General features: G+C 34.5%; 3 protein-coding genes, 1 long non-coding RNA gene and 1 other non-coding gene across 5 annotated transcripts; all 5 read right to left on the bottom strand.

Annotated features, from left to right (window-relative positions):
* Positions 1 to 2557: 2557 nt before the first annotated feature.
* Positions 2558 to 5942, bottom strand: LOC123898060 (2-alkenal reductase (NADP(+)-dependent)-like). Its single transcript, XM_045948909.1, has 6 exons — positions 5622 to 5942; positions 5307 to 5490; positions 4443 to 4609; positions 4278 to 4360; positions 3116 to 3242; positions 2558 to 2963 (listed from the first exon to the last, which is right to left on the bottom strand). Exons 1-6 carry the CDS (start codon positions 5853 to 5855, stop codon positions 2709 to 2711), a joined length of 1050 nt encoding a protein of 349 aa, XP_045804865.1. The 5' UTR covers positions 5856 to 5942; the 3' UTR covers positions 2558 to 2708.
* A 1805-nt stretch (positions 5943 to 7747) lies between these two features.
* LOC123898868 lies at positions 7748 to 8635 on the bottom strand. The gene is made up of 2 exons (XR_006805453.1): positions 8260 to 8635; positions 7748 to 7990 (listed from the first exon to the last, which is right to left on the bottom strand). It is a non-coding gene; the product is annotated as an uncharacterized LOC123898868 (long non-coding RNA).
* Positions 8636 to 9037: 402 nt separating this feature from the next.
* On the bottom strand, positions 9038 to 12703 carry LOC123899335 (2-alkenal reductase (NADP(+)-dependent)-like). The gene is made up of 7 exons (XM_045950448.1): positions 12339 to 12703; positions 12069 to 12252; positions 10981 to 11147; positions 10099 to 10181; positions 9545 to 9671; positions 9138 to 9411; positions 9038 to 9095 (listed from the first exon to the last, which is right to left on the bottom strand). The coding sequence occupies exons 1-6, from the start codon at positions 12570 to 12572 to the stop codon at positions 9157 to 9159; spliced, it is 1050 nt and encodes a 349-aa protein (XP_045806404.1). The 5' UTR covers positions 12573 to 12703; the 3' UTR covers positions 9038 to 9095; positions 9138 to 9156.
* A 94-nt stretch (positions 12704 to 12797) lies between these two features.
* Positions 12798 to 12871, bottom strand: TRNAN-GUU. The gene has a single exon. It is a non-coding gene; the product is annotated as a tRNA-Asn (tRNA).
* A 1315-nt stretch (positions 12872 to 14186) lies between these two features.
* LOC123898272 (autophagy-related protein 8C-like) lies at positions 14187 to 22391 on the bottom strand. Its single transcript, XM_045949186.1, has 6 exons — positions 22236 to 22391; positions 22097 to 22143; positions 21184 to 21239; positions 21041 to 21093; positions 14564 to 14682; positions 14187 to 14445 (listed from the first exon to the last, which is right to left on the bottom strand). Exons 2-6 carry the CDS (start codon positions 22131 to 22133, stop codon positions 14348 to 14350), a joined length of 363 nt encoding a protein of 120 aa, XP_045805142.1. The 5' UTR covers positions 22134 to 22143; positions 22236 to 22391; the 3' UTR covers positions 14187 to 14347.
* Between the last annotated feature and the right edge of the window lie 200 nt (positions 22392 to 22591).

Genomic DNA, 22591 nt, shown 5'->3' on the forward strand with positions numbered 1-22591 from the left:
AGAGAATTTGGGGACTAGGTGAATACCCAAATGAAAGTTAACAAATACAATTGTCTCATTAAAAACCGTAATTACATATAAAATTCGTAAGAAAAATCAAGTGAAGGAAAAACAAGTGTAGTGTTCCAAAACATATTAACAAAATCTATATTTTGGCAAATCAAATCTATTTCTTTTCTAGTAAAAATATGACTTATATATTATTAGAAATCGTGTCATACTATTTAGAATCTTGAATTTACAATTTAAAAGTTTCAATATCATCAGCACATTTATTATATTCTCTATAAATATATGAAATAATGAAAAACATATGTTTTATGAGCTCAACCCATTTTAACTAACAATTACTATGGATCCAAAAAATTCCAAACCTCTATCTCAATATAAGATACAAAATACCAAAAACGTTATAGAAGTTATATTTTGTTCCGGTTCATACGAATGAACCCTTCCCTAATCACAGCTTATTTCCCTCAATTGTGTTCCCAATATCTGTAGCATCCCATCGCTCACGTTTAAGAAATGAGAGAGAAGTTATAAAATAGGACAACTTGAAATATGACAGGACATTCAATCATGATTCATGAGTCATGCTACAACTTTTATATATAATTTAATTAATTAATATTTTCCATTCTGTTAAAGGAAAATGCTTTTTTAATAAGAAAAATTGAATTATAAAATACAAAAGTGCACTCAACTTTTATAATGAGTACAGGTGCACTCAACTTTTACAATTCAAACAAAAATCATTAGATGTTTTTAATGCAAACTAACGTATCATTACATCAATCAGAAAATACAAAGGAAGTATTAACTCATAAATGACCTATAAACCAAAACCAAGAAATAAAGATAATTTGATCTATCAAAGCATCCAAATTAAACATATCTCATGGAAACATAATATTATTTCGAGTACGCCATATTAGGGGTGTACGTGGGCCGGATTGGGTTGGGTTTGGCCAAAACCAAAACCCAAACCACATATGGTACTCCGGGTTGGGTTTAGTAAAATAACCACCCGTTATAACATTGGGCCGGGTTGGGTAAATTTACTAATTTTCGGGTTGGATTGGGTTGGGTTGTGGGTTACCCAAATTATTTTTCTATTTTTTTATATTAAATATCTAAATGTTGAATCATAATATTTTTTCATAAAAAATAACTCAATCAATATATTTTCTTGAAAAATAGGGTAACTTTTTTTTCACTATAAAAAATAATCATCCATTTTTTTGTGTAAATCTACTAATTTACGGGTTGGATAGCGTGTTATCCAAATGATTTTTTTGCTTTTTTTAATATCAAATGACTAAATCATGAATCACTATATTTGTTTATGAAAATTATTCAATTTTTTAAAATTTTAAAAAAATAATGCGAAAAATTATTATATTTGTTCATAAAAATTATTCAATCTTTTTATATTTTCGTAAAAAATAGTATAACTTATTTTCAATATAAAAATATTTAATAATCAAATGAAAAAATCTTTAGTATTTTCATAAAAAAATTTCAAAAAACATAGCACTAGTGGGTTAGTGGGTTTTTTGGGTTGGGTCCGGTTTTACCCGAAACCCAATTTTTTTAATGGGTTTTTCATTTTTGAAATCCATATTCACCCACTTGCCCGACCCAACCCACTTTTTTGGGTTGGATTGGGTGGGTTTGACCGGGTCAACCGGGTTTGCCCAACCCATGTACACCCCTACGCCATATGCTCCAAGTAGTTGCTAACCAAATGACATGACGAGTTTTAACAAATCTCTTACTCTTCACCAAATCACCAAAAGACATGAAGTGCTTCCACCCTTCCTCAGAGGGGATGAAATCCACAGCAACCATTTATAAATTTTATTCCAAACTTGAATTGAGACGAAGCGATTAAAAAATAAATGATCTATGTCTTCTTCTCCTCTAAAGCAAAACACGCAACAAAACTCACGTGGATTATTGATAACTCCTTTTCATACAGGTCGGAAGTCGTGCTAATAACAATCTCCATCCAAAGATGTTCACTAAGCCCTCTCCACTTCCATTTGCATAATAGAACTTGATTGAACAAATTAAGATTCTTAATACCCAAACCTCCTTTATCTTTTGGGAGACATATAGTATCTCAACTAACCCAACACATCTTGTTGTTGTCCAAGCTCCCACCCCATAAAAACTTTCATTGAATATTTGTTAATTCTTTTAAAACACAAGCAAGTGCTTTAAAAAAATGTGTTGGACTAAATTTAAAACGAATTAATCTTTATTAAATTAATTACATATTTTTTATAGTCCTTAAATATCATATAATTAAATCAATATAAATTCAAGACTCAAAATATCATCTAAATTTTTATCATCTCCGTCCACGCTTTTGAGATATATCTTCATAAAGAACATAAAAATTTAGTATAACGCAAAGAATTAAGTTGATCAACACAATCCAACCCCCAAACACTAATATACTTATTTCTCCAAGAACCTGCCCTTTCTAAGAGAACCTCTAACATTAATTTTTGCACAATTGAAGAGCAAAGTATGACTTTAATACACACAATAAAGAAAAAACGGTTCAACGTATATTGTGCTCAAATAGTACAAACATTATTATCATGCATAAGTGCATATTTGGTTTTGTAGCGAATTTGGATGATAAAATTACAGTGCCGTTGTAATTTTATTAAATACAATGTCATACCAAACATACATTAAGTCTTAACTTGAACAACAACTTTTCCGATATTAGAGCTAGAGAATATGGAGTTTAAGCTCTCCAAAAAGCTCTCAATTCCAATATTGATTTTACTCTTTGGCTTAATCTTGCCTTCTTGTAAGTATCCTTCCATATCTTTAACAAAATCTCCAAATCGATGTAAATATGATTTAATCATAAAACCCTCCATCCTCACCTCCTTTCCCACCATGTTCAAAAGATTCCTAACACCATCTCTTTCAGTCCAAACCTATGGTATACCAATGTTAACTAATTACTAATTTAAAAAAAAATAAAAAAATCAAAGATTTTGTGGATTTGATAAATTATTTGAGTCATATTTATATGTGTGCTATGTATAAAATGCATTTGATGAATTGTTCACTATGTGACCATGTTTACCTTATTATATTGAGATATCATCCCACATAGTGGTATCCTAGCATTCATGTTGACATGATTAAGTACAGCTTCAAGCATTTTACCACCAACATTGTCTAGGTAAACATCAATACCATCTGGAAAATACCTGCAAAATTCTAGTGGAAATATAATTAGAATATTATATTAAAAATACTGAAACAAATAATTTAGGAAACTAAAACAAATAATTTAGGCCCACCAATAATGAATATATATATTAAAAATAATTGAGCTCACTAAATTTTTATGTTAAACAATCTAGTGATTAGACTCGCACATTTTAAATATGGAAAATGGTAGAGAAGTGGTCGCAAATTGTGTATTTTGTTTTTTCTTCTTATTTTGGGTCGACCCTAGCTTTATATAAAAAAAGAGCAGTGCTATTTGGTACGAAGGAACACCACAAGAAAGGCAAGAACGCATGGTCAGTCACGTGTTGTATTAAGTACCAATTCACTCATCTTCACGTGTAGTGCTCCGAGCCTTGTAACCAAGCCTCTGATCAATCCAACACTCCATCCCCTTGCTCAAATTACTGAACTTTCTTTTAAGGCAACTTTCACAATATCAGTACAACAAATTGCATCTTTGTTATTCATGTATTTATAAGTTCTATAAGATATTTGACTGTGGGCAATTGCATCTCTATGAATCAATTTCATCAACAATATAGACATAAACAATCCAAAAATGGAAGTTTTCTCTGCATCTACAAAAAAAAAAAAAAAAAACAAACGGAAGTTTTCTCTGCATCTACAAATCGAATACTTCGATTCTTTCACCATCGTGGTTCCATAGTTAGTATCTTAGCCATCAAAACATCTTCAAGTATCAATTCCACTGATCAAAAACCTCCGCAGGAAGAATCAAAACCTATCTGCAACTAGAAATCGGACAATATTTTATTCGGCATCAGATGTGACAAAGAGATTGAGGGGGACGGTGATGCTCCTCAGAGTGCATCATTTTCCCCAATTTCTTTTTTGGATTTTTTGTAAGAAGAAAACAAAAATTAGAGAAAAAAAAAACTGAGATGGGCCACGTCATTCGCGTGTTTCTTGTATACATGGTTCGTGCCAAAAGGCATTTCCCATAAAAAAATGTATAAAAAAAATTGATAAATAAAAGAAGAAATTACGACTTGCTTAAAGCTGCATCAAAATCTGATTCTGTATTGTAGTTGAATCCGTCGTCATATCCAAATTGTTCTTTAATTAGATTCACCTGACAAATCAATCAGGTAAGCTTTAAGTCGTAATTAGGTAAGCTTTAAGTCGTAATTGAAGATGTGAAAACACTGAGTTACCTTATCATCAGAGCCAGTGCTACCAATGACCCTACATCCTCGAATCTTAGCAAGTTGGCCAGCATTCATACCAACAGCACCAGATGCAGCAGAAATGAATACATTAGATCCTGGTTTTGGGTCTCCTAACACCTCTATTCCCAACCATGCTGCAAACCCTGGTACTCCTGCAATTATCTAATTAATTAATAAAAAAAATCTTATCATCTCTAATTATAAGTATTTCTTGAAACACATTAATACTTGTAAGTGTCTTACAATTTGGGATCCAAATATATGAATTATTAAATTTCTCTTCTCAAATTGGTTAATGCCATTCAAAATGCTACCTCTGTGAAGTAACTCTGTTAGAAAATATACACAGTTTCATGCTAAGTGAAATCGTAATTTGTCTATATTGATACCATGCATGGAACTCGAGGCATTCAAAATATATTTAAAAAAATGTGTATAATTGTTAGAAAATAGTTATTTGAATAACATTTTTTATGTAAGTTTTATATGGGTTAAAAATTTATATTTTTATTCGTTGTCAAAACTCTAAAATCAATTATCACTGGTAAAGTCAAACTTGCGCTTAAAGTCATGTGTGACGTGACGTGGCATCAATTTGGAGAAATCATAATGTCACCTAATGTGACAACGATACAATAGAACCTCTAAAAGAGATTTTTAAAGGAAATAATATTTTGATTGACGTTAAACAATTTGAAGAAACATATTTTATACTTGATAAATTTAAAATCTTTTTTCTTTTTGATACAAAATAAGTTTAGATCATAAAATGCTAGAAATTTATTATTTCAAGACCCAAAATATTAATTAATTTACTGATAGATAAGCATGTACAGCTAGAAAACAAACCTAAAGAGCCAAGATAATCAGACAAAGAAATCCCATTAGAAGTATCAATTTTTCTAATTATGTGAGAAGAAGGCACAATACTATACTCAGCAACGAGACCATATCCATTCAAAAGGAGATCTCCCACACTGTATTTACTATCCTTTGACCGAATTACCCTTACAACTGCAAATGTTGTAAGCACCTGCAAATGCCATTCTTATTATAAAAAATATACTAATGTTAAAAAGTCTCACGTTAGACAAGACTAGAACATAATTTTATAAGTGGTCCAGAATTTTTAGAACTAAAAATTCTAAAAATAAATGTACCTACCTGATCGAGCTGAAATTGTGAAATAAAAAGGCCTTCGACAGTGCCAGTGATTGTTCCGCGAAGAAATGGATCAACGGAAAGAAGAAGAGTTTCAACGGCTAAATGGTTATCGGGGATTGAATCGGAGGCAAGAGAAAGAGAGACGGTGCGGAGTTTGAGATGATCTGAGGTTGGAACACCTTCAGGACAATAAGCAGCTACATACCATTCTCTGTTTTCTACCAAATCTCCCATGGTTTTTAATTTCCACTTTCTAGCAGATAATAGTTCCACTGCCAATGCAATGTGTAGTAATGTCTTGGTTATTTTATACTACTAAGTGTTTATGCACGTTGGGTACATATTGTCTCAAAATATTAATTTATACGTACACTTTATCAATGTCACTTTTTTAAAAAATGTTTACAATATTTTTTTGGTACACAAAAAAAAAAGTTTACAATATTGAACCAATCATACGTTTTTTTTTATTATTGATAGATGAAATGACAAAGTCATTGAAAACTCACACACACAAAGTGAGGTGACCGGGGTTCGAACCACGGTCATGATGTCCAAAAAAAAATAATTCCACATAAGTCAAAAAATTAATTTTTAAATTAAAGTTCACTTACTTAAATGTCTCTGTTCATTTTTTATTTTGGTTGTGGCTAGAAATTTTACCCGATAAAACCGAATAAATGGAGTGTCTGGGATTTGAATACCGACTTTCTGCAATCAAATGTCTCGGTTCATTTTAGTTAGGAATTAAAATGAATTTTTTTTATTTTAATTTTTAAGGGATTAATTTTGGGTCTTATTTATGCGAGGGATTACTTTGGGTCTTCACTCTAAATAATAGAAGTAGAAAGACTTTTATTTACTTGAAATAAATGAAAAGATTTTTAATGAAGTAGAAAGACTTTTATACTTGAAATTTTGGTTTAGTCACTTAAGATTTCTTTATATCTTATTTTATTTTTATTTAATATATTTTATTATAGTATTTCTTAAATGATATGGCTCAATTTATCAAATAATCAATTGTCCCAAAAACTTAAGCTGTTAGAATAGAACCACGTCAATGATTTTATATTATTTCTAACACAATTCTCACATTTGTACGTGCCAACATAATTGATCAAATACAGATCCCTCAGAGTCAAGGGATACAATCCTCTTTTCCTCAGAATATTTAAATTTGGTTTTAATAAAGTGATTTTATCTAAGTGCACATTTTTTTTATAGGCATTAACAATAATTCTATGCTCTCCAACAACCATTTCCTGAAACATTAATCATGAGCACAACCATGCAATAATAACCTAGGCACTTGATGTGCAACTAAATTAAAGTGTGTTAACGGGGAAAAGAAAATGATTGAATTAATATAGAAATTAACAGACAATGGTTAGTGGTATAGTTGTTTGGTTAGTTCCGTATCTTCTTCTGATTTGATGCCCTCGATCGAGTGTAATTGCTTGGGTGGGGGTGTCCCATCTATTTATTGGCTTAATAAATTAATGTGGCCAATGCTTTAGCAAAGAAATTAAACGTTTTGAATTGATGTTTGTTGCAGCAACAAATACTCCTCGGGTTAGGTGTATTTTGGTGTCTGACATGTAAACCGATACACATGATTATATTGAATTATATTTTTTTCTCAAATTATTATCAATAGTGTTTGTGTTGTATTTGGTGTATGTGCTTAATAGGTCATAATAGATTCTGAAGGTGTAAAAATGATATTATCTCTAAGATTGATTATAACTTTGAAGCTAGTTAGGTTTTGTAGTTTTTGAGTTTAAATGTGATTTTTATACTGAAATTTATACTTCAACTCACTTTTATACAAATATATTTAAAATAAATAATTTTACATTCATCTCACTTTTTAAAGTCAATTCATTCAAATTAATTTTTATCACCGCAAAACCAAATATACACTAAATTAGTTTCCTAAGGAGTGAAATGATAAATAAGCATGTGTATAAAACGAGCCAAAAGAACCAAGATAATCAGGCAATGAAATCCCATTAGTAGGATCAATTTTTCCAATGAGGCCTGCTATTTTGACACGATTGTGACCAACACGTATTTGACAAAGTATCATATACAAGAGAAAATGGCAGTGTGCACGCAAACCGATGAAGAAAATATATTATTTAAAAAGTGAAAATGATATACCGACCGTATATTTGTTTGGTCTGTGTTTCAAATTTGTGTCTAGGAAACATTTCTCTTTTCCAATTATGTGAGAAGATGGTACAATACTGTACTCAGCAACTGTTGCAGGCAACTGTTGCAGATAGATTCAGTAGAAGATCTCCCTCACTGTATTTACTATCCTTTGATCTAATTACCCTTAAAACTCCAAATGCTGTAATCACCTGCATATACATATTACCATGATGTAATGAATTAAACAACATATACATACTCAAATTTGGAGTAATTTTTTATCCTTACAGCAACGTGGTTGTAGACTTTTGCACCGTTGAGTCAGAACTACAAAACGTTTTAAAGAGAGTGACCTGGTTAACAACTTAGTTTAATCTTTTGTATAACATAACATTTTGTGTTCGTGTTCGATAGATAAAGCCATGCAAGAATAATTTTAAGTGTTGGAAAATTGCAGCAACAATATTATAAATAGTACCTGGTTAAGTTCAAATTGTGAAGCAAAAAGGCCTTCTAAGGTACCGGTGAGTCTTCCACGAATATAAGGATCGAGGGTGAGAAGGAGTGTTTCAACAGCGAGATGGTTATCAGGGATTGAATCAAAGGCAAGAGAAAGAGAGACAGTGCGGAGTTTGAAATGATCTGAGGTTGGAAGACCTTCAGGACACTAAGAAATCAAGTACCATTCTTTGTTTTCTACCACATCTCCCATGGTTTTTACTTTCTAGCAGATAATGTTTCCAATGTGTAGTGTTTGATTCACTAGGTGGAACTGGGCATGCCTTGTAGTTGTTTGTCTATTATATACCAGTGTGTATTCCCGTCCTTTAAAAACATATTTTCGATAAATATTAGTAATTTTGAAAATTGTCATTGAACCATTCATACATCATATCCGCACTTTGAAAAAGTAATAAGATGGATGTGATATATTATTGATGTGACAGAAAAAGAGAGATAGAGATAAAATGAGGTAATGAATTAGTGTTGAAGAATTTCATGCGTAAAAATATAATGCCTACTTTTTGTTTAGCAGGACCCTGCAGTTGAATTCAACTGCAAGCAATCCTAGTTCATCCCACGGGCTACCAATAGCCCGTGAAATCTAGGCTACCACGGTTTCATTTCAACCATATTGTCAAAACATTTGGCAACAATTTTGAGCTGTAGTTATAGATATAATAGGTTGTACGGATAGTAATCTTAAATACTACATTCACATGAAAAGTGTTACATATTCAGGCTTGAGAGAAAAGTTTGAAGCAAAGGACTAATATAGGCACTAAAATATGAAAGAAGAAAAATATGGTTCAACATATATATTGTCTGCAAATAATACAAACATTAATGATCAACCATATATATTATTGGGACACTAGGCCTTAACTTGAACAACAACTTTTCCAATGTTAGAGCTAGAGAATAAGGAGTTTAAGCTCTCCAAAAAGCCCTCAATTCCTATATTTATTTTATTCTTTGACTTAACCTTGCCTTCTTGTATGTATCTTTCCATATCTTTAGCAAAATCTCCAAAACGATGCCAATATGATTCTAGCATAAAACCCTCCATCCTCACCTCCTTTCCCACCATATTCAGAAGATTCCTAACACCTTCTCTTTCAGTCCAAACCTATAACAACATTATAAGTTTAATGTTTACTAGTTAGAAAACCAAAACTTGTGTATTTGATAAATTATTGAGCCATATGTATGCGCTATGTTCAAAATGATTCGATAAAGTTTACATTATATGACGCGTTCACCTTATTATATTGGGATATCATCCCACAAAGTGGTATTCTAGCATGCTTGTTGACATGATTAAGTACAGCTTCAAGCATTTTACCACCAACATTGTCAAGGTAAACATCAATTCCATCAGGAAAATACCTGCAAAATTGTAGTCTAAATGTTAGAAAGTTAACCTAACTTCAAAAATTGTAGGCTAAATTATCTAACTATATCTTTCAGAGTATGCCAATCTATGTCATGAATTTTTCTAGGTGCAAATTATACTTCAAAATGTTCATATAGCAGGTTGCTTAATACATGGCTGGTATGATCCTTATGCAACTAAAACAAGGGCTTTACGCCTACCAACGTTTTACGTCAACATATATTAAAAAAAACCGAGTTTAGTAAGCCCAAAAAGGCATATGGTCTAACAGTGGAGGTCTCTAATTTCTAGTAACAGTGGATTTGTGGTGCAAATAGTTTATTTTGGTTTTATTTCTTCGGATGCTAGGTTGATCCTGACTATATACAGCAATATTTAACAGTAAAGAAATTGTTTAAAAGAAAAAGGACGAATTACAACTTGCTTAAAGCGGCATCAAAATCTGATTCCGTATTGTAGTTGAATCCATCGTCATATCCAAATTCCTCTTTAATGAGCTTCACCTAATAAACCAACCAGATAAGTTGTAAGTACTTTTGTCGCGTATTTTCAATATACATAATGATTGCTCCTAACTTAATCCTCAAGCAATTTCTCCATTCATTCATTCATTACAAGGGTGAATTAGTGGCATGTGTAACTACTATGTTTTGTTTTTTTGTTCTTTTTCAATACACAAACACATGTTGGAACTATTTTTGTTTTAATTGATGTACAAGCCAAATCTGCGGACCTGATTTATGGCAATCGGAATCATGAAGCAAAGAACTAGGTTATGACAGTCTAAAGGGGCTATCAAAAAACAATGTTTGAAAATATTATAATGTAACTAGATTTTCCATGCTATCTGAACTAGTAGGAATGAAAATGTTAGTCTAGATTGAATTACATCATCTATTTCATTACTTCATCTGCAATAGGTGTGTTAAGATTAGTATCGATATTGCATAACTTCAGCCATGATTTTTCAGTATAAATTATGCTACTTCCTTTCATCGTTTATTTGTCTAAGAAGCCTTTTGTTTAGTGTGTCTAGCCATAGTGTCATGTGAGTAGGGTAGACTGGTAGCTGAAGGAAATATGATGTTTCCAAATAAAAGTAAACAAGCTGAAAATGTGTCCTCCTAACTTTCTCATTCATTTCATTTTCATTCCAAAATTTCTTGCAAACTGGAAGCATTAAAAAGGCTAGCAATGATATCCAAAACGCTACACCAAACATTTACTTCACCCGCACATCGCACGGGTCCATGCCCTAATATAGTATTTCAAAGAGAAAAAAAGGAAGGAAAGATGAGTTACCTTATCATCAGAGCCAGTGCTTCCAATGACCCTACATCCTCTGATCTTAGCAAGCTGGCCAGCATTCATACCAACTGCCCCAGAAGCAGCAGAAATGAACACATTTGATCCTGGCTTTGGATCTCCCAGTACCTCTATTCCCACCCATGCTGCAAACCCCGGAACTCCTGCAATTATTTAATTAATAACTTTCTTAGTTAATGATTATTTTGGTCCTTGTTCTGGACCGGGCTTACGAGCCCGGACATCCAAACCTCACGAGCAAACATAACCGAGCAGGCTTTAATACGAGGATACATGACAATTGCTCGGCATTCCAACGGTCACATTCCCTCGCTTCCTGTAACGCTCATTGTACCGGAAAGATGAGCATTAACTGCTCATCAAGGCTTTCCAGCCGTTTTCCGACAGCCACTTGATGGCCATTAATGCCATCAAGGGCCTTGGCCCAGCGCTGGGGGCAATATATACAAGACTCCTTGTTATTCTCAAGGTACGTATCATCTAGCACACGAAAAACTTCACTCCACTCATACTAACTTGAGCGTCGGAGCACCTGCAGGTACACAACCCCCCTCCGCTTCAACAGGGGTCATCAAGAGCTCAACGCCGGCACGGTCGCACATTCTGATCAGGCACGATCAGTCCTTAAACGTGTGAGGCAATGTCATACCAAAAGCTTATAGCTTATTTTCAAAACGCTATTTCAAGTAGCTTATTTGTTTATGGCTTATAGCTTATCATTTTTTCTTCAAATTTTACCCCTTGAAAAAAATTAAATATTAACTAAACATAGCTTTTTTATGTCATTTCATACTTATAAGCAAGTTCAGCAAGCTAGATTATCAGATTGTCGCTATTTTTTACCAAACACAGCCTTAATCTATAAAATTATAAACAACTAAACAAGAGATACACTTAGAGGTGGATCAGGATTCTCGCTTGTCCTCCTTCTCGAGTTTTGTCTCGAGTGCAATTCTCAATCATTGGATTTGATCCAATGGTTGACTGAGATTGCAGAGAGATTCAGTGTACGGCCAATCTACAAACTATATATCTTCATAAGCAAGTAAGAAAAAAAAACTTACCTAAAGCACCAAGATAATCAGACAAAGAAATCCCATTAGAAGTATCAATTTTTCTAGTTATTTGAGAAGATGGCACAATACTATACTCAGCAACAGAAGCATTTGGATTCAAAAGTATATCACCCTCACTATATTTACTATCATTCGATCTAATTACCCTTACAACCGCAAACGCTGTAATCACCTACAAATATAAATTCCAGTAATTAAGTTAAACAACAATTAACATAAACTATAGATTAAACTTAATTGTATATACATTTTTACTACCTGATTAAGTTGATATTGTGAAATAAAAAGACCTTCTAAAATACCAGTGATTCTTCCACGAAGATAAGGGTCAACGGAGAGAAGAAGAGTTTCAACGGCTAGATGATTATGAGGAATTGAATCAACGGTGAGAGAAAGAGTGACAGTGCGGAGTTTGAGATGATCTGAGGTTGGAACACCTTCTGGACAATAAGCAGCTAAGTACCATTCTTTGCTTTCTACTAAATCTCCCATGATGTTTTTTTTTTGTTTTTGTTTCTAGAAGATAATAGTTTCAGTTCTGTGTAATGTGCACTGTTTGATTTTAACATGTGCAATTGAAGGAAGAAGAAAATGAGGAAGAAAAATAGAGTGTGGGTGGTTGTGGTTGGTCTATTTTTAGATCAGGTGGAATTTTAATATCTGACGGTAATGAAACAAGGACACGCGCTATAATAAATTTTAAAAAACAAAATGAGACGCTAGAAGGAGGGGTTGAACCTCCGACCTTGTGGTTAACAGCCACACGCTCTAACCAACTGAGCTATTCCAGCTTCTTGATTAGAATGACACAAGCATTGTTTAAATACTAGACGTAATAACGCTACACTACCACATGTTACAATATTTCAACTTTTAATTCATTATATAATACAAAAATCATTATATTACCAATAACATGATTATCATTCATAAGTTTTAACTTTTAATTCAACTATCAATATTGTTTGGCTAGACACATTCACTTTGAGTTCTATATGAGATTTCACAATTGGACATGAATTTTAGTAGTGTTTTCAATAAAATTTTGTGTGCTGTGCTGATTGGTATTTGGTGGTGCTTGGGGTGCCAACATAGTTGGGATTTCAAGTTTCTATAATGATGTTTTTGGACTACACCGCCTTTATATAAAAATAATAATTATTTTGTGTTATATCATATGGATAAGTTGTATTAATTTTTTTTATTAAAATGGTTTTATCATTTCTAAGGAGAGAGTCTACCAAGTGAACGTAACTGTAAGACGCAAGGATCTTCTTGTTGTTCCAAAGGAGCTTCTCATTCAGAAGACTTGAACTAGCACTTGCTGCTATTCACTCAGTAGGCAATCGGGTGAGATGCTAATTGGAGAAAGATTAACAGAACCAACCTTACCGAAAAGCACTAGCATACAAATTTGAAGTGTTCGTTCGAAAATTCCCCTATACCTTTTTAACTAGGGAAAGCCACTCTAACCTATACTCTTTATGCATCTTAATATTCTTGAGTAAAGTATATATGCATATAGTGTAGTTCACTTTGCACCATACCAAATAGTGTGAATAAATAATTAATTTAGTACATGAACCAAGCAATCTCTCTCCAAATTAAAATTTGTTAGTTCATACTTCAAAGACCAAATTAATTGTTTATTCAATAAAATATTTTCAGATTTTCAAAGGTTGTCAACAAAGAAGGTAAAAATTAGGCGTGGCTATAAAAAAAAAAAAAACCGACTTGTTGTTATCTTAAATTATCAAACACGTATAACACGCACGAGACAATGATTTTTTTTAATTTTTTTTTTACTAATATAGAAAATTCCTGACTAATGTACTTTCTAAAATTTTGGAAATAATGGTAATTCAACCTTCCTTGATGATTTGAAATTTAATAAAACTACCCTTCAAATTAAGGTAATTAAAAACATTTTATTTATGTTCTTCCTTCTAATTTCTTATAACATAACCTTATTTTGCAACTATATACTCCCAATAACCACGAGATGATACCTTTGCATCATTGGACTAAAATAAATCATTGTCCCCAGATTATGGCATTAGATAGACGTGTTTAATGAAATAAACCTCAACAATTTGCAATTTTAAATTTAATACAAACATAAAGGTCATTTTCAACTAGTTGCAAATTAGATAAGGATTGTCATAAATCAGATCATAAACTTCACGATAAAATGTCAACATCAAAGCTTAACTGTTTCACATAGGATAATTTTAAGTTCTATTTACATCCTTGCCCTTGTGAATATTTCATATTAAAATCCCAAAAGTGTTCTCCCCACTGTAAGTCATATAGAGGAATCCATCTTCATCCTTGTTTTCCTCATATATTGCAGACATCATAGCAGCTGCATGAAGAGAAAAAACATTAAGTCACAAAATTAACTACCAAGTTAACCACCATTAAGCAAATGATAGTATTACTAATACCATCAAGTATCAACAACTACCATTCATATATATTACCTGTTGGCGGCAAAATGTTCTTCACAAAAATGAAGATAGCCTTCTCAGGACTCAATTTGATTCTCTTACGCACCACATACACAAACTGGCCTACAGTTAGATCAGCAGGAACCAGATACCTACAATCATCAAAAGCGATGCACAATGAATAAAGAGGATAATATACCACAAATACTAATTTATTGCATAAAAATTTACTAATGTCATACTAGATATGCTCATCTCATCTCTACTAGAGGTTCTTGTTCAACAGTCACTTTTGCTACTTATTTTCTCCTTCAACTTTGGGAGGGTGTGTGTGATGAGGACAAGGGAGAGTTGCCCAACCTCCAATATTTTTAGAATTCAGTAATGAAGATTGAAGGATGTGCAACTAACCCAAAAAATTGTTGGAGGACAAGAAATCATAGGATGTGCAACTAACCCAAAAAATTGTTGGAGGACAAGAAATCATAGGCATGAGTAATGTAAGTTGAAACATAACAAAGGGTGCAGATATATGTAACTTTAATCGATATTTTTGACACAGGATTTCAAGTTTCTTTGTCAAAAAAATGATTTCAAGTTTCAACATTTACTTTCAATTGTCAATTTGTTATCACTGAAGCCTAAACCAAGATCCCTCTTTTGTTGTTGATCAAATATATTAGAGGGATTTCATATGAATGAATCCATAAAAGTGATAGAACTCAAATAACTCAGCAATGTAAAAATGGAATAGAAATGAAGAATCTGTAATTGTATAATCTGGAAGCAATTACAAATATAGTGTAATGAAAATGCAGAAAGGAAAACGAAACAATCAACTGTGTAGAATTGATAACAAATCAACTCTCCCAAAGCACTAAGGCCCCAATTCACGTAAATTGTGAATGCATTACACAAAACAGAAAATAAGCGTGAGGAGTCTCTCTCCTCTAACCAACTATATATAATATTCTTCTAGAAGCTGTCACCATCACATTGCATAACAAACTTCTTACACCTCATTCCTTTTCTCAGCCTCTGCCCTCTTGCCACGTTGCCTTGCATAAACTCTCCATATTTTGGGCTTCACACCAAACTCTAAGCCCACTTGATTATTTGGATCACAGATTCCATCAATACCACCTCCTTTAGAATGGACCTTGTCCTCAAGGTCAAAATCTGGAAATTGTCCTGCCATCACATCATTATCCTCCCAAGTGATATCATCAATAGACTTTTCTTTCCATTGGATCAAGCTTTGAGATACAGATGAGCCATCTCTGGTAATGCTCCTATGCCCTAGCACTCTGAGAGGATGAATTTCATTATCAGCAGCCATATCTAATTCTTTAGGCAAATCACCCTGGGCATGATAGTCACCAACAGCACGTTTCAACAAGGACACATGAAACACAGGGTGTATTCTAGAGTGGTCAGGGAGTTGCAGTTTGTAAGCCACCTCTCCAATTTTCTCAATGATCATAAAAGGACCATAAAATCTAGGAGCCAATTTCTGATTGATTCTTCTTATGACTGAGTGTTGTCTATGAGGCCTTAATTTTAGAAAAACCCAATCTCCTACCTCAAACTTTAAGTCTCTTCTTTTCTGATTTGCATAGGCTTGCATCTGCTGCTGGGCTTTCAGTAAATGCAGCTTTAATTGCTTCAAGGCTTCATCTCTTTCTTGTAATTCCAGAGCTACTGCATCTACTTTTGTTTCATTGCTTAAAAATCTCAAGAGTTTGGGTGGTTGTCTGCCATAAACTACTTCAAATGGGGACTTGCCAATGGAGACATGATATGTTGTATTAAACCAATATTCTGCCCAAGGAACCCAGGTGGACCAATTCTTAGGCTGTTCAGCAGCAAAACATCTTAAGTAACTCTCAAGGCATCTGTTAGTTACTTCAGATTGGCCATCTGTTTCTGGGTGATATGAAGAGCTCATCTTCAGTGTGGTTCCCTGCATCTTAAAAAGCTCTTTCCAAAAAATGCTGATAAATAAGGGGTCTCTGTCACTTACAATGGAGTTTGGAATTCCATGAAGCCTCACTACCTCCTTTACAAACAGCCCGGCCACTGACTTAGCAGTGTAAGGATGTTTCATCAATATAAAATGACTATACTTAGATAGTCTATCCACCACTACAAGAACTGCTTCATATCCTTTGGATTTTGGGAGTCCAGTAATAAAATCCATAGAGATATCTTCCCACACACCATTGGGAATTGGCAGAGGTTGTAAGAGACCACCAGGACTAGTCCCTTCATATTTTTGCCTTTGACACACATCACAAGCTCTCACATAATCTCTTATTGTTTTTTGCATACCAACCCAATAAAGGTTCTCAGCCATCCTCCTGTAAGTTCTTACAAAACCAGAGTGTCCTCCCATTGGAGTCTCATGAAACTCTTTCAGTAACTTGGGTATAATGTCTGAGTTTGCACCAATTACCAACCTGTCATGATACAGTAAAACACCATGTTGAATGCTAAACCCAGGTTTAGCAGTAGGATCTGTTTCCACTTCAGACATGAGTTTCTGAATAGTCACATCAGCCTTCACATCTGCAAGGATTTTATCTTTCTCAGTCCAAATAGGACTAGATACTAATGCAGTTAGCTCCCCTTCATCATAGCAGCGTGACAAAGCATCAGCAGCTTTGTTTTCTACTCCTGGTTTATACACCACTTCAAACTGATATCCCAAGAGTTTTGCTAACCAGCATTGTTGATCCGGTGAAGAAATTCTCTGCTGCAGAAAATGTTTCAGACTTCTATGGTCAGTGTATACCACAAAAGCTTTACCCAATAAGTAGTGTCTCCAATGTTGAATAGCAAGGACTAATGCCATCAACTCCTTCTCATACACAGATTTAGCCAAATTTCCATCAGATAATGCCTTGCTGAAGTAAGCAATGGGCTGCTTCCCCTGCATCAACACAGCACCAATTCCTCTACCTGCAGCATCGCATTCTATCTCAAAAGGCTCAGCAAAATTGGGTAGCTTCAACACAGGTGGGGTGGTCATAATAACTTTAAGCTTCTCAAAAGCCTCCTTAGCCAACATACTCCACTTAAAGTTGTCTTTCTTTGTTAAGTCAGTTAAAGGTCTGGCTATCTTGCCATAGTCTTTGACAAACTTTCTATAATAACCCGTAAGGCCTAAGAATCCACGAACTCCCTTCACATTTCTTGGTTCAGGCCAGTCAATGATACACTGGATCTTGCCAGGATCCACAGACACTCCTGCACCAGATATGATGTGCCCCAGATAATCAATGTGCTCACAGCCAAATTTACACTTTGATTTATTAGCCACAAAGGAATTAGTAGCCAACACAGTCAAGACTATTTTTAGATGCTGCACATGTTCAGTTTCAGTCTTGCTATACACTAAAATATCATCAAAAAAGACTAGCACAAACTGTCTCAAGAAAGGCCTGAAAATATCATTCATAGTAGATTGAAAAGTTGCCGGTGCATTCATGAGACCAAATGGCATTACCAAAAACTCATAGTGACCATTATGAGTCCTGAAAGCAGTTTTGTCAATGTCACTATCCAATACCCTAATTTGATGATACCCTGATTTCAAATCTATTTTAGAAAAAATAGTTGAACCATGTAATTCATCCAACAGCTCATCTACAATAGGGATAGGGTATTTATCCGGAATCGTTACCTTATTTAGGGCTCTGTAGTCGATACACATCCGCCACGTATGATCCTTCTTCTTAACTAGAATGACAGGACTAGAGAAAGCACTTGTGCTTGGTCTTATCACACCAGATTTCAACATTTCACTAACTTGTTTCTCAATTTCCGCCTTCTGATGATGCGGATACTTGTAGGGTCTGACATTCACTGGGCCATGATTAGGCATCAAAGTAATTTTATGGACTTGAGTTCTGACTGGTGGTAAGGCAATGGTGTCTTTGAACACCTCAGGAAAGCCTTCAAGCACTTCTACAATATTCTGCTGAGTTACTCCTTCAGATACTTGGCTATGCTGCATTTCAGCCCACCAACCCTCACAACTACCTCTTCCTTCCTTCCCTCCTAAGAATGAATTCAAACATTCATTCTGTAACTGTTTTCCACCACGTAGGGTAACTACTTCTCCCTTGTGATTGAACTGCATTGTTAAGTCCTTCCAGTCCATCACAACCTTCCCCAAGGTACTCAACCAAGAAACTCCCAGCACTATATCCAGTCCTCCTAAACCCAGCACCAAGGCATCAACTACAAAGGTTTTAGACCCTAATTTAAGTCTAATATCTTTGCAAATACCCTCAGATAACACCCTATGTCCATCTCCCAGCTTGATCCTCTTCACAACAGTGGGGGTGACTTCCAAACCCAAAGCAGTAGTAAGCTCTGGAGATATGAAACTATGGCTGGCACCACTGTCTACTAACACTTCCACATTTACATCCTTCAACTTCCCTTCCAATTTCATGGTATTATACTCGCCCATCTTCCCCAAAACTCCAATCAACTTACACTCCGCCTCTACCACCTCCTCTTCATCATCAGAGCTCTCTGCCTCTAGAGCTATAATCTCACCATCCTTACCGACAGTTTCTCCATCAGCTAATATCACCACCCTTAATGCACGTTCAGGACATTTATGCAAAGTAGGGTGCCATTTTCCACCGCACTTAAAACACAGACCCTTCACCCTCCTTTCCTCCATCTCCTCATTGCGAACCCCTTTCCACCGATCATTCGCCGGAATACGGCGGTCGTTCTCTCCTTTTCTTCCTGTCGAGCTCAAAGACGAATTCGAATTAGAGTTAGAATTGTTCGAACCCGTTTTTCTTGCCGGGTTATTCCAACCCGGTCCAACAGTCTTTGTGTTTTCTTTCTGGGTTGAGCTAGATCCGTTTCGGTAATTAAGGCCCAGCCCACTTCCTTCAGATCGACCCACATACTTCTTACCCACACCTCTTTCTACATCATCATCGTCTCCACGCAATTCATCTTCTACGTCTTTCGCCATTCTCATCATCTGCATCCGATTGCTAGGATTCAGAGTTCTAACACGGCGGCGAATGGAAGATTTTAAGCCACTCATGAAGTAGCCCAGATATTGTGCCTCTGGTAACCTCCCTACCTGAGACGAGAGTAATTCAAAAGCCTCCACATACTCTTCAACGCTGCTTTGTTGACGTAGAGTAGATAACTCTTCAAATGGGTTCTCCAAACGACGGCCACCGTAACGAGCAATCAAGGCTTTCTTCAACTTCTCCCAGGAAAGATCGTCCTCTGTTTCTAACAGAAGATTAAACCAATGAATAGTGGGACCTTCCATACTCAGACGCGAGGGCTTGACTCGCATCTCATCGGGTGTTTGCTGCACATCGAAGTAGATCTCGGCTCGTGTGATCCACGCAACCGGATCGTCGCCGTCGAAAACTGGTAGTTTCACCTTCTTACCAGCTAGACGTGACTCACTCATGGAGGAATTGTCCACAGTTTCATCATGCACCGGAATCGCTGTCGAATGGACAATCGGAGGAGGATTGCTCGACGATCCCTGCAGATCCATCTTCTTACTCAATTCCTTCAATTGCTCAACAACAGATGCAAGGGTGAGCTGCATCGCACCAAACTGACTCTCTAAGGTATCAATTCTATCTCCCATGGTTGGTTTGTTGGACTTTTTGGGCATTTAGAAAAAAAAAGAAATTCAGCGCTGACTTTGTGATCCGGTAGGTCGGACCAATTGATAGAACTCAAATAACTCAGCAATGTAAAAATGGAATAGAAATGAAGAATCTGTAATTGTATAATCTGGAAGCAATTACAAATATAGTGTAATGAAAATGCAGAAAGGAAAACGAAACAATCAACTGTGTAGAATTGATAACAAATCAACTCTCCCAAAGCACTAAGGCCCCAATTCACGTAAATTGTGAATGCATTACACAAAACAGAAAATAAGCGTGAGGAGTCTCTCTCCTCTAACCAACTATATATAATATTCTTCTAGAAGCTGTCACCATCACATTGCATAACAAACTTCTTACACCTCATTCCTTTTCTCAGCCTCTGCCCTCTTGCCACGTTGCCTTGCATAAACTCTCCATATTTTGGGCTTCACACCAAACTCTAAGCCCACTTGATTATTTGGATCACAGATTCCATCAAAAAGCATCTAATATAATTTGGTTAGCAGTGACCTTTTATTCACCAACTAATTTTGAGATTGAGTTTTTCATATTCATTAGAACAATAAAGCAGATATAAGAATACAAGGTTTTTGCCTCTGTTTTCTGTGCTAGAAATTAATCAAGATTCTTGTCTAACACTCTAACTTAAAGTGATCATAATTCAACCAAGTGAAATAAGATGTCAAGGTTTGCAAGGTTATGAGCAATTAAGTTTGATACAACCAACATATATGGAAAATCAATTAGAACTCATACCGAAACAGGTAACAGGTAATAATACTTATAAACAAAATATAGAGTTCATATTCATAAACAATGCAAAAACTCATACTTTTTCTTATCAATATCTGGAACATCACTCTTCTCAGCCCTTTCAACAATTACCTGCAATCAAAAGATCAACAAAATTAATTTAAAAGATCATGACATATGTACACAAAACAGTGAAGATTGATAAATAAATAAATAACTTACTGGAATTCTATCGGGATACTTCTCCCTTATGCGAGCTGCTTCAGCCTGCCTCCTCTCTAACACATAAAGTTTGTAGTACAAATCAGAGAAGATAAGTTGGTAACACAAAAATAATAGACACACACAAACAATTCACATCATCCCGTAGAGGAAAAACAATGTTATAATTCAGGCATCAACAATCAACTTCCATTACAAAGAAGAATCAAATTAGATCACAAACTAGCATAACTTAAAAAACAATACAAAATAGTACATTCACTCAAACACTACACCTTAGTTCATTGCTTACAACTCAGCTAAACAGAGACACACAAAAATCAGTACAAAAAATTCCACACCTAATTGTGTAAAACATTATCTTCTTTTGCGAGTAAACTATCATCTTGATCCTCCAATTTGTGATACTGCTGTCACAATAGTCCTTGAATGTACCAGAATTACAAAAACATCGAATGTGTCTGTTTCTTTTTTTAGCTTAGTCCTCAAATGTCTCTTCTCGAGTCAATTTGGTCCATAAAGTTACCAACAATTTAACAAAATATGTATTTACAATTTCTATACATTCAAGAACTATAGCAGCAGCGCATCACATATATCCAAACTAACATGACGGTTAACTCCATTCGAACGAAATTAGGATTCAATTTACAAATATTTTACAGCCAAATTTCCAACTTTACACAATAAAATTCAGATGATGATCATGATGGATAAAAGTAAAACCCTAATTTCACATTCCAAACTATAAAACAAATTAAAAATTCAACAAATAAAATATCTTATATTTATCTAACCACGTGAAATTCAAACCGATCAATCAAAACATAAAATCGATAAATCGTATCATCCAGTTAACACCACAAAATCAAAAGGAAAATTGGGAAAAATCAAAAGGAAAAAAAGAACGAACCAAGGGGGTGTTCCATCTTGAACGAACTCTTAGCCATAATGATAATTCTGCAAAAGAATTAGGGTTAGCGAATAAAGATCGATGAATCAAAGAACGGAAAAGGAAATATATATAAAGAAGAATGAAAAGGATTGTTTACCGAAAGAGTTGAGAAGAGAGAATCCCTAGAAGAAGAAGCAAAGGGGAAAGAAAAATCTTTTGTCTCTGATTGATTGTTGAAACAAGATTTTGGGATTTTGGTTATTAGGATACGTACAAGCCTCAATTTCAAGGACACCTCATATGCCAAAATATATTTAATTAAATTATCCCTAACAATATTATACTTTTTTTTTTCTTTCTCAAAAATAATATTGGACCTATTTCTTTTCGGCCCAATTTGCTCCCTCTAAAAGAAAAAAGAAAAAAAAATACTACTAAATAGGTTGTTTCTACTTTCTCCTACATTTGTATTTATCGTATATTCATTCTCTAAATAAGAGTGTTTACAAAAGA

Source organism: Trifolium pratense, linkage group LG7 (assembly GCF_020283565.1).
Source record: "Trifolium pratense cultivar HEN17-A07 linkage group LG7, ARS_RC_1.1, whole genome shotgun sequence".
NCBI lineage: Eukaryota > Viridiplantae > Streptophyta > Magnoliopsida > Fabales > Fabaceae > Trifolium > Trifolium pratense.

What these genes read in the sequence shown, in the direction of transcription:
- LOC123899335 (XM_045950448.1), bottom strand. Translation starts at nt 12,572, where the DNA reads ATGGGAGATTTAGTAGAAAGCAAAGAATGGTACTTAGCTGCTTATTGT. An exon ending in CACAATATCAACTTAATCAG is followed by an intron (nt 12,253 to 12,338) that starts GTAGTAAAAATG and finishes TTATATTTGTAG; the next exon opens with GTGATTACAGCGTTTGCGGT. An exon ending in TTTGATGCCGCTTTAAGCAA is followed by an intron (nt 9,672 to 10,098) that starts GTTGTAATTCGT and finishes ACAATTTTGCAG; the next exon opens with GTATTTTCCTGATGGAATTG.
- LOC123898060 (XM_045948909.1), bottom strand. Translation starts at nt 5,855, where the DNA reads ATGGGAGATTTGGTAGAAAACAGAGAATGGTATGTAGCTGCTTATTGT. An exon ending in CACAATTTCAGCTCGATCAG is followed by an intron (nt 5,491 to 5,621) that starts GTAGGTACATTT and finishes TGGCATTTGCAG; the next exon opens with GTGCTTACAACATTTGCAGT. An exon ending in TGATATCTCAATATAATAAG is followed by an intron (nt 2,964 to 3,115) that starts GTAAACATGGTC and finishes GGTATACCATAG; the next exon opens with GTTTGGACTGAAAGAGATGG.
- LOC123898272 (XM_045949186.1), bottom strand. Translation starts at nt 22,133, where the DNA reads ATGGCTAAGAGTTCGTTCAAGATGGAACACCCCCTTG. An exon ending in AGTATCCCGATAGAATTCCA is followed by an intron (nt 21,094 to 21,183) that starts GTAAGTTATTTA and finishes TTTTGATTGCAG; the next exon opens with GTAATTGTTGAAAGGGCTGA. An exon ending in CCAGATATTGATAAGAAAAA is followed by an intron (nt 14,683 to 21,040) that starts GTATGAGTTTTT and finishes TGATGATTGTAG; the next exon opens with GTATCTGGTTCCTGCTGATC.